The sequence below is a fragment of the Acinonyx jubatus genome, chromosome A2 (genome assembly GCF_027475565.1).
Source record: "Acinonyx jubatus isolate Ajub_Pintada_27869175 chromosome A2, VMU_Ajub_asm_v1.0, whole genome shotgun sequence".
Taxonomy (NCBI): Eukaryota; Metazoa; Chordata; class Mammalia; order Carnivora; family Felidae; genus Acinonyx; species Acinonyx jubatus.
The window spans coordinates 156,469,912-156,480,673 of NC_069383.1; the positions used below are offsets into that span (position 1 = coordinate 156,469,912).

Below are 10,762 nucleotides of genomic sequence, written 5' to 3' on the forward strand. Positions count from 1 at the left end.
CCCCAAGAGGTGGGGCGGAGATCAGCCTGACCGCTTCCCGGGGAGGAAGGAAGGGCCAGGAGGTTCCTGCGACAGGATGCGCACTGAGGGCCCCCTCCCCAGCCGCCGGGGACTTCCCGGGGCAGGCCAGGTTCTCAGGGGAGCTGCTCCCACGCGAACGCACTGAACTGCCGCTGGGGTGTGGGCCTCCAGTCTCCCCCCCCCCCCCACCCCCACGTCCCACTGGGGAGTTACGGGTCAGGACCCCGAGTGGGTGGCTCTTAAGTCTCCCGTGTTTCCCCAGGAAAGAATCAGGTGGCCGCGGAGGCGAGCTGGGCTAGATTCCCCTGGGGGAACCCAGAGGGAGGCGGGGAGCGGGGTGGGTGGACGAGGCTGGAGGGGAGCCGGAGGCGGGAGTTCTGGGGCGGATCCACCCTCCATCTCACCCTCCTCCTTCCACCCTACGGCCTCGGGGTCAGGTCCCCCGGGGTCGCGGGAAGCTGGCAGGGCCGGAGCCAGCCGTCTGGAGGCGGGGCGGCTGCTTTCCCGGCGCCTCCCGCCGCCCTCACTGCCCGCACCTGCGGCTCCTTTGTCCTCCTAACAGCCACCCCGCCACCCGCCCTGGGGCGACGCCTCGCAGCCCCTCTCCTAAATCAGCACTGGATACATTATGAGCGTTTTCTCCTCTGGGGTGACTAAAATGGAGCTGGGATGGAGCCAAAGCAAATAACTAGGGCTCTCAGGGGGGTGTTTCTAAATCCACGGCCACCTTTCGGGGAAGCTGTTTAGAGGCCCACTTCACAGATGGGGAGACTGAGGCTGGGAACCTCCCCTCCCAGCCTGAGTCACAAAGTGGTACCGCCAGAGATAAGAACAAGGGTATAAAGGGCGCCCCAAAGCGCACTTCAGCTCCCCCGCAAGCTGAGGGACCCCCGCCAAAGCTGATTCAGTCGGTCAAGTGGGGTGGGGGGAGGTGAGATCTGCCTGCCATCCTCCAAAAGCCTCCAAAGGAGGCGTGGCCTTCCCAATTCTGTTTGGGGCACTGGACCCATCGGTAACCCCCCTCAAAGGTCTGAGCTCGTCAAGCCCTCTCCGCTCCCCAGCCCCCGCCTGCCCCGAGTTGCAGGATTTCGACGGAACCACCGAATGTGGGGGAGCTGAAGGAGTCAGAGGACCAGAGCACCCAGCACGGAAACGCTCTGGCAAAGAAAAGGGGGCCCAGCCCCATCCCGCCCACTCTACCCACGTGATAGCCGGTCAGACCGGTTTCTGGGGCCCCAGCAAGCCGCCGCCAGCTCCTGACCCCTTAACCCTGCCCCTCCCCCATCAGGGAAGAAAACCAGACGGGCAGCACAGACTTTATTCAAATGCTCTTTATTTTCCTATCTGGCGTTTCTAGCAAAAAGCCAGATAGATGAAATTAAACAGAATCCACCACAGTAAAGGTAAACAGACCTCAGCACGCCCTGGCAAGAATCTTCCCCTTCCCAAACTGGCCCAGTCTCACCAGCAACTGGTCCCAGCGCAGCCTTACAAGCGCTCTAAACACCCCCACCCAATTTTGTGATTCAGACCAGGATCGTCTGGGTTGTGTCTGTGTGTCTGAGGGACGGTCACGCCGGAGACTGGGAACGTATTACCACCTCTCACGCACCAGATGAGGAAAATTGTAACCTGAAATTAAATCGGGCCCCCCCACCTTGCCCCCGCTATACAGCCGAAGGCGCAGGGGCGCGGGGCACAAACCCGCAGCGCGCGGGGCGAGGTGACTCAGGACGCCCTCCTCCCATTCCCCAGGGCGGTCCACACCCCAGACCCTCCTCCCAGGCCCCACACCCACGCAAGGCAACAGGAAGCTCCCCACGTCTCCCCATGACGCAACGATGACCGCTTGCACAAGTATGTCACTGGTGGGGGAAGGGAGCGCCTGCCTGGAATTCTGAGGTTGGAAATGCAAACGCCAACTATTGAAAAACCGTGAAAGGGCAGTACAGCTCCCAATAAAAAATAAAGTCCGACCCTGAGGAGTTTTAAAGAACCTAGCCTCCCTGCTCCCAGTCCCAGAAGGAGAGGGAAAGGTCCACGTCCCAGTCCGTTAAGACAGCACCTGTGGGCGCAGCAGGTCTCGGCGGAAGGCGCTCGCGCTCCCCGCTCAGGCTCCTCGGCGCCGCCGCTGCGCACAGGCGGCGACGGCTCCCCGGGGGCAGAGTCCCTCTTCAGGCCTCTCAGCAGCCCGGGCGGCAGCTCCTCTCCACGGTTTCAGCGGGCGCTCCCCCGGGGGCGGGCCTCGCCTCGGGTGTGCGCACTCCGGCCGACGGTTCGGCCCGCGCTCTGGGCTCCCGTAGCGCCGCTCGGGGACCCTCAGAAGGCCACCACGGCCCGCACGAGCACGTTCAGCATGCTGTCCGCAGGGCGGCAGGCAGGCTTCGCCTCGCATGCCGGCGGCGCCGTCGGGGGGGCGGCGGGGCTGCAGTTCAGGAGGCCAGAGAAGCGCCTCTGTAGGACGCGCGCCAGGTTGGGGAAGGCGCCCTCCGCTTGAGCGGGAGGTGGCTGCAGGCGATCAGGGACCTCCGAAGAGGCCCCTGCCTCCTCCTCCTCTTCTTCTAGACGGGCTTTCTTGCTTGGGACCAGTCCGACGTCCCCGCCGTCACTCAGGCTGCTGCTCCGCCGCTTGCGGCTGACTTTAGTGGGGCGCGGGGCACAGGGAGCTGGGGTCTCCGCGGCTCCCGGCGCCTCCCGCGTGTCCATGGGCTCCGGGGAAGGCTGCTCACCGTCGGGGGGCGCTGCCTCGGCTACAGCTTCCGCTTCCCGCAACTGGTGCAGGCGAGGATCAGAGGAGCGGACGGGCGGCAAGGGCACCTCGGGCTCGTGGGCTTCCACCTTGGCCGAGAGGTAGAGCTCTCGCGCGCTGCGCATGACCAGCGACAGCTGCAGACTCCGGTGCAGCCGCAGGCCACCGCGCTGCATGCGCGAATGGTACATCTTCCACACCGACAGGGTCATGATGCGTTGAGCCTCCTTCTGCACCTCCATGGCGGCTAGACGGCGGGGGCGAGGACGGCGGGGGCTCCCTGACTGGGCAGGACAGGTAGCAGGTGCACTCCGGGCTACGCGCTCGTTCACGCTTCTCCCCTTGCGCCAACCCACGCCGTGACACTGCTAGGACGCTCTGCCCCGGCGCCCGCCACCCGGGCCCTTTTGTACCCCGAGTGAAGTCACGGAGACGCCCCGCCCAATCCGAGAGCCGCATCCGGGCTTCCCAACGCACCACGGCGAGAGACTCCTTAAAGCGACAGGGTAGAATTTACCGAGGCGGGAGAAGGGAAGGAGTCGGGGCGTGGGGGAGCATTCCCCAGTCCACGCAGAGCTCTCGGGGTGGTCTCCTTTCCCAGGGCCCTCAATGAGCAGGCGCGCAGGCCCAGAAGAGCAGGGCGGCGGATGGGGGATCAGAGTCCACCCACGTGCTTGCGTTTGAAGCCCCAGTGGCTTGTAGGCAGCGAGTTTCCCTTCGCACCGGGGAAGACCGGGGTTCGAACCGGTATATCCCCCGTGGGCACAGTCCCTAGCAGCTACTAGGTGTCTAGGTAATATTTTTTGAATCAGTAACCGATTCGTATTTTTTGAATCAGTAACCGTGCTAACACTCACGAAAGCACTTACTACCTGTCAGGCGCTGTTAAGGGTTTTTTTTCCTTTACTAAATGCCTCACCTCCACTCCGCGGAGGGTACTGCTGTACCTGATTTCTTCCGCTGGGGAAATCGAGACAGAGTGACTCGTCCAGTGTTTGCTAAACGAATAAACGGCCACTGCAGTGAAAGGGGACACTGGGGCCTCCAGCTCTTGCGTCTTGCTAGCGTAAGCCAGCCCTCCTCACTCCTTCTCTGTAGGCAGTAAGCAGGCGGGCAGCGGGGGTTGGCTCCTAGGCATAGCTGCCCACTCCACGGGCACTGGATGTCTGCAGACACGAACGCAGCCCTGGGTGTCATTCCTGCGCTCCACACCGAACACCCCCCGCCCCTTTCCTCTACTCGAGCTCCACGGGTGGGCTGGGTGCTCGCAGGACGCAGGACCCGGGCAACAGGACAGTCCGGGTGAACACGTGGCTGCGCCCCTTAGACAACACGGCCCTGCTCCGCCCCTGCGCCCCAGGAAGCGTGCTTTGGGGTAGGAGCTGTAAACTGAGCAAGGCAGAGAGAGAGCGGATAGATAGAAAACATCGGCCCCACCCTCCGCTACGCCCTATTGCTCCAGTTCCTCCAAAACAAGATGCAAAATTGTTCCTACAGCTCCATTCATTCGTGGCAAGGGCCCTTTAAGGGAAGGCTCGTCTCCCTCCCCCCCTTGCCGCGCCGAAGGGAGAGCGGAGTCTTCCGGCCACTGGAAGCGCCAGACTTCCACGACTAAATTTGGGTATAATGACGTAGGGCAGGCGCGCGAGCCGCTTCCGGCTGCCCATATAAGGACAGGGGCCGGGATCTCCGCTCTGAGCTGAGGCAGCCTCCTTCCGGGCGGGCGGGGGCGGTGCCTGGCCTCCGAACACGCCCCCTTCCCTTCCCTCCCCCGCTCCCTGCCGCTAAGGAAGGCTGTAGTCCCGGGCTTCCGGACCAGAGTTTAGCGGGGTGGGCGGGAAAGGAGGGGAAGGCGTCGCTTCCTTCCCTCCGGCGGCCGAGAAGGCGTGACGCCTCTCCGGTAAGCCCCCCGCCGGCAGGTAGGGGCGATCTCTGGGCTTCCACTGACGCCATCTCCCAGAGACCCTCCCCAAAGACCTTGCTAACACGAGGGGCGATTCGCTGAGGACCCATTCGTCCCTGTTCCCCCATAGAGACCCACACAATTATTTCTCCCTACAAGGTTCTCTCCCAGGTGTTCCTTCTCCACCCCCCCCCAAATCATGCACCCTTGGAGAACCCCACGCCCCGCCTTCCCACCCCCTGCACCTAAGGACTCAACAATTTTATCTTCTTGACCCCTCCAAAAACTGTCCCTGTCATCGATCCTGCCACACACTACGGCGACCCGCTGAGGACGCCCCCATCTCCCCCAGGACCCCCACGGCGAATCCACAATGATATTCCCAGCCCAGGCTCTGTCTCTGAGAGACTCCGAAACACGGGCTCTCCAAGAACTTCAGACATCCTGCCCAGACTTCCCCAGAGACAGACTAGGACCCCACTCAGGTGATGGCTCCCCCCGGCCCTCCAAAAAAGAGTGCTTTTCCGGAGACCTTGTCACACAGATCGCCTCTGTCACACAGGGATCCACTCTATGAGTCTCCAGACATTCCTGGTCCCTCCCCAGACGGAGACCCCACACACCGAGAACTTTCTTGTATACAGAAGCCACCACCACGCCCCCTTTTCCCGACTCCTGCCTCGCACGCAGAAAGATCCCACACCCCAGAAGCATCTCTGGGGCTCCCACTCACAACCACCCCACCCCAGGGCGATCTTGGGGCGCCCTCCTCCGTAGAACAAAAGAGGAGGGGCAGTCCAGCAAGACTCTCCACCGGAGAATGCCCGCACCTCACTCCACCTCCTGCGGTAAAGTGGGGAGGACTACCTCCCCCCCCCCCCACCCCTTCCCAACTCTGGGCTGGGACGATCTCCGAGTACAGGATCAAGGTGCAGGCTCAGGAACTCGGTTAAGAGCGTCTTCAAGTTGGGGGCGCCCCAAATTGGGGGTCGTGCTGGGGTCACGACCTGGGGTTCGTGGGCTCGAGACCCGCGTTGGGCTGTCAGCGTGGAGCCCGCTTGGGATCCTCTGTCCCCGCCATCTCTCTCTGCTCCTCCCCGGCGCTTGCTCTGTCTCAAGAATAAACAAACATTAAAAAAAAGAGAGAGAGCTTCTACCAATCGAATGATCCCCTTCCCTAGTCATAATCTCTGATTTGAAGAAGGTTATTATTATTCACATTGCCCAAAAGGGAAACTGAGGTTGCTGCGGCAACAATGCGAAGGGCTAGCCCTCCAACCGAGAGATTAGGAGCTCCGACCCCCAACCCAGCCAGACTTAACTGGGACTCTGCTGGGGGCGGGCGCGACGAGCTACGGGGACGCGAAGCTGTTTCTGCCCACAATAAAGATGGCCGCGAGGAGGGCGGAAGCGCGGGCCTCCGAGGCCTCTCTTTCTACCCTGGCGTCCAGGTTCTCGATGGTGATGCGGGTCACGTGACGGGGGCGGGGGAGGCGGTGCTTTCCCTTCTTGCTGGAAGGGAACCCGCTACCAAAGCCGAGAGGGGAGGGGGGCTTGGCCTCGGGCGGGGTTTGTGTGACATGTCTCTCGAGGACCCATTTTTTGTTGTCCGAGGGTGAGTGACAGCAATGGGGGAGAGAAGAGGGTGCTCGGTCCCCCCGCCAACTAATGCCCGCGTGTCCGGCAGAGCGTGCTAGGCAGTTTGGGCACGGCCGTCGGGGTGCGCGGGTCAGGGAAAACCCGTGGCCGAGTGGGATGGGTGCGCAGGGGGTTATCAGGATATCCTGAGCCCTGACTCGTTTGGGGGCGCAGTGGCCGGCGGGAGGACCGCCTGCCCCCAGCCGTGACCGCTGTGTGTGCCCCTGCCCGGCAGCGAGGTGCAGAAGGCGGTGAACACGGCCCGCGGGCTGTACCAGCGCTGGTGCGAGCTCCTGCAAGAGGACGCGGCGGTCGGACGCGAGGAGCTGGACTGGACGACCAATGAACTGCGGAATGGCCTGCGCAGCATCGAGTGGGACCTCGAGGACCTGGAGGAGACCATCGATATCCTGGGGGGTTGCAAGGCGTCCTGGGAGAGCCCACTGTTGTGGCAGGGGGCAACCGGACACCTGGGCGGAGTTGAGGGCTTGAGGCAGAGGAGGGGGTCATGTCTGGCTTTGGCCTTGACCCTTGACTCGCGACTTACGCATAGTGGAAGCCAACCCGGGAAAGTTCAAGCTCCCAGCCGGAGACCTGCAGGAGAGAAAGGTGTTCGTGGAGCGGATGCGGGAGGCAGTCCAGGTAAGGAGAGTGCTCGGTGGCGCGAGTGTGGGGAGGTTGGAGTATCTTTACTCTCTGATGGCGTCCTCACCCCCCAGGATATGAAGGACCATATGGTCAGCCCGGCAGCCATAGCCTTTATGGAGAGGAATAAGAGAGAGGTAAGGCATCCGGACCCAGCAACCTCACCCACCCCAGCCCAAGCCTGACCCCTCTGTGTGTGTTCACTTGTCTCCCTTGCACGTACAGTCGGTCTCTTCTGTGTCAGTGCCCATCTTCTCTGAGCAGTTGGTTCCTGGCTGTCTACCTGCCCGCTCTTTCTGGGTGTAGAATCCTTTCTGCCTCCTCGTGCGGGTCTGTATCCCACCCCCTCTCTCTTTTTTTTTCTTTTTGCTTGTTGCGTCACTGTTTCCAGGATGTATGCCTACCTTTTTTTTCTGTGTCTGTACCTGGCACTTCTGAGCCTGTGAACTTGGCCTCTGAGTAGATCCCCATCTGCAGTCGGCTTGCATACCATTTCCCTCCGTGGGTGTGCCTGCCCTGTATGTGCCTGCGTATGCCTTTTGTGCACACTCCCCCAGCTGCCTCTGTTGGTACTTTTTTCTTCTGTGTGTCCATCCAGCCTGTCTCCAACCCGTCATGGGATGCCCATGTGGGATCTGGGAGGGTGTAGGGCCGAGACCTGCACGAGCTTGGGGTCCTATAGCAGTGCCCACGGGCTTTCCAGGTGTGCTGCCTTGAGGGTCAAAGTCCAAATTCTTAAATACATCTGTTTATATGATGAGTCCACCATGGATTCGGGCAATCCGCATTCCAGCCCCAGGAACTCCCCGTTTTACAGAGGAGGAAACTGAGGCATAGGGAGGTCAATTGATAGGACCTTGGGGTCACCTTGTCAGCAAGCGGTGGGCTTGGGGAACCCAGGCTATCCCATTCCTAAGACCACCTTCCTGAGCAACAGCCATCTAGATTTGCCACCAGTCTGTGTCTGGCTTTGCTGTGAGTGGCCCTCTCTCCCTGAACCTGTGGTCTGTGCCCCCATAGATGCTGACAGGCAAGCCAGCCTCCCCAAAGTCATCCAGCGACCTGCTGGACGCCAGCATGGCCGCAGCCACCTCTCGTTACATTGAGGAGCAGCAGGCCACACAGCAGGTTCGTGCGGGTAGTCGGGGATCCTGGGCCGGAGGGGCCTCCGGACAGCTCAGGGCCCCCCGCTGACGGCAGTTCCCACTCCTCCAATCTGCAGCTGATCATGGACCAACAGAATCAACAGCTGGAAATGGTGTCCGGGAGCATCCGGGTTCTGAAGCACATGTCTGGCCGTGTTGGGGAGGAGCTGGATGAGCAGGGCGTGTGAGGCCAGGATCCTGGGGGTGGGCTGGGTGCCCTCAGCTGGCCGCGCTGGTGTGCCCAGAACTTTTGGAGGCTAACGCCATCTCGGTATCAACAGCATGCTGGATGCCTTTGCTCACGAGATGGACCACACCCAGTCCCGGATGGATGGGGTCCTCAGGAAGATGGCCAAAGTATCCCACATGACGAACGGTAAGCCCCCTTGGGGAGGCAGCTCAGGGGTGGTGGGCGGGGGGCGAAGGTGGTACCTCGTCCCCCCACCCCCCCGTGACCTCTGACCCTTTTGCCCCCAGATCGCCGACAGTGGTGTGCCATCGTCGTGCTGCTGGGGGTGCTTCTTCTGGTTCTCATCCTGCTCTTCTCCCTCTGACGCCGGCCCTCCCCAGGGCGCTGGTCCCTCTAGCTGTGGGAGCTGGCAGGGCCCTGCCCCCTGGGAGAAGGGGCTCCTTCCTGGAGAGCTGTCTCGAGGTTCTCATCCGGAGCCAGTGGGACCCTCGGGGCCCTGGGCCAGAGCCCCTGCCACTGGTCCTGTCTCAAGTGTGCTTAGGAGGTGGCAGAGGTAGGGGAACCTCAGACCCGCCCCTCCCCGTTTCTACTCTGGTGCCCCAAAGCCGTTTGCTCCTGTGCCTTCTGCGCGTGCCAACTTGGAAATAAAAATCCCAGCCTTTTTTTTTTTTTTTTTAAATACACGTCTATACCTTACTGTGTGTTGTGGCTCGTTAACTCGTGCCTGTCCCCTAAATGGGACTCCCATTGCGAGCCCCTTGCTTGCACATGCTGGGGCCCGGGTGTGTACCTACGTGCACAGGCACGCGCCTAGTAGGGGTATCAGTGGTCAGGATTTGGTGCAGAAAAGACTAGTCCAGTTTATTTCTTGGTTTCACGGCGGATGAGGCTGAAAAATCCCAAGCCTGATTCTTTCTTGAGCGTTTGAAGTTTAGTCTAAACGTCTTCTGCTCGTTCTCGGCCCACCGGAGGCAACCGCCTCAGCAGTGGAGCTGAGCAAGCCACTTCTGAGGCGCCCGAGTACCGCCGGGCTCTAATGTACACCTGGTCACTGACAAGGCAGTGTTTGTAAATTCCAGGGCTTTGCCAGAGCTTGCCCGAGTGATTCCTATGAGCCAGGAAAACTTGTAAGTGCCGTGAACCTTAGATTGCCATCTCAGATGTTTCCATTCCGCGCGTGACGCAGTCCCGCATCAGAACCACGCGTCTTAGTGGCTCATTTACACATCGCAAAGTGCTGCCTGTTACAAGGGTGTTGTTCCGTTAGGCTGATTTGTCAAACCTTAAAAAGAACCCGTGTTCAATGTGCCGATTCCCTTTTTCATGCAAACCCACTAGAGGTTTGGGTTCTCTTGATCTCTCTCTACTCTGTTCCAAGTCTTCCTGAGGTTAAAAGGTGCACCTCTGGGAGGGGATGGTGTTCGCACGTACCTGGGTTTGCCCGCATGTTAAGGCAGACAAGACTTCCTGTTACCCAAGGTGACTGGATCAGTCACCTCTGGATTTTTGGTGGTGGTGTTGCTGGCTGTCAGAACCCTTTCTGGCAGCCGAGGCTGGGGCTGGTGTTCCTCAAGTACAACGGAGCCTCCCTGGGGACTGAGATCCCACCTGATCACCTCCCCAGGAGGTCTGTCTGGATGCTCTTGCTAGTTACTAGAGTGGCCAGACCTGCCCCGGGCAGGGATGAAACTTCCTTTTCCACCCCAAGGGAAACACTTTCTGATTTGATGGGCTCCCTAACCTCAGTGAATAACCTTCCTACACTACTAGAGACATTTCTGAATCGGGGAGACCTTAGCACACATCTGCATCTTTCCCATCTGGTTCGAGAGAACATCTTGGCTTCATAGCCTCAGAACCTGTGGCTCTTCAAGGGATCTTAAAGGATGCCCACCGAACGGGACTTACCGTCTCAACTTCTGTGTTCCTTCTGATGCGTGCGTGGGCCCAACGGCTCAGATGCCATGAAGGGTGTGGGTGTGTTCAGGATGTGTATCTGGGGCTGGGGGTGGCAAACAGACCACACAAGGGAGGGAGCCAGCGGCTCTGTCATGCAGCGAACTCAACAGAGGCCCTTCTTGGAGGCGATCCTGTAGGACACTGAGGTAGGACCTAGGGCTCATGGCGTGTGTAGGAACAGCCCTGGGGGGATATATATATATATCCCAGTGTCTACACTAGGGTAGCCAGAAGGGGGTTTTAAGCGGAAGCTACTTCTTAAGAATGCTCCATACCCACTGTGGGGCTCGAACTCAGGACCTTGAGATCCAGAGTCCCACGCTCTACCGACTGAGCCAGGCCAGGCACCCCGCCGTAAGTGGAAGCTATTGGCCGCTTGGCTTGGAGCCTGTTTCCCAGTGGCAGGGGCTCTGGCCCAGGGCCCCCCCTCACAGTGGCGTTCTGAGGTGTGGTGTTTGCACTGGCTGTCCTGAGCACACGGTGCCCTAGTGTGCAGCGACCGTCCCTTCCTG

At 60.6% G+C, this 10,762-nt stretch overlaps 2 protein-coding genes and 1 non-coding gene across 5 annotated transcripts; 1 reads left to right on the top strand and 2 right to left on the bottom strand.

Moving 5' to 3' along the window:
- Positions 1–1,335: 1,335 nt before the first annotated feature.
- IER2 (immediate early response 2) lies at positions 1,336–4,141 on the bottom strand. Its single transcript, XM_027050468.2, has one exon. The coding sequence runs from the start codon at positions 3,010–3,012 to the stop codon at positions 2,341–2,343; it is 672 nt and encodes a 223-aa protein (XP_026906269.1). The 5' UTR covers positions 3,013–4,141; the 3' UTR covers positions 1,336–2,340.
- Positions 4,142–4,548: 407 nt separating this feature from the next.
- On the top strand, positions 4,549–8,987 carry STX10 (syntaxin 10). 3 transcript variants are annotated; one of them, XM_053219812.1, is made up of 8 exons: positions 4,549–4,689; positions 6,547–6,728; positions 6,871–6,953; positions 7,031–7,093; positions 7,977–8,084; positions 8,179–8,285; positions 8,383–8,458; positions 8,579–8,987. In XM_053219812.1, exons 3-8 carry the CDS (start codon positions 6,936–6,938, stop codon positions 8,846–8,848), a joined length of 642 nt encoding a protein of 213 aa, XP_053075787.1. In that variant the 5' UTR covers positions 4,549–4,689; positions 6,547–6,728; positions 6,871–6,935; the 3' UTR covers positions 8,849–8,987. The 3 variants fall into 3 exon arrangements, with proteins under 3 accessions (XP_053075787.1, XP_053075785.1, XP_053075786.1); XM_053219810.1 differs by lacking the exon at positions 4,549–4,689 and adding an exon at positions 6,149–6,288; XM_053219811.1 differs by lacking the exon at positions 4,549–4,689 and adding an exon at positions 6,149–6,288 and having other exon boundaries at positions 8,383–8,477; positions 8,579–8,802.
- Positions 8,988–10,522: 1,535 nt separating this feature from the next.
- TRNAQ-CUG (transfer RNA glutamine (anticodon CUG)) lies at positions 10,523–10,596 on the bottom strand. Its single transcript has one exon. It is a non-coding gene; the product is annotated as a tRNA-Gln (tRNA).
- Between the last annotated feature and the right edge of the window lie 166 nt (positions 10,597–10,762).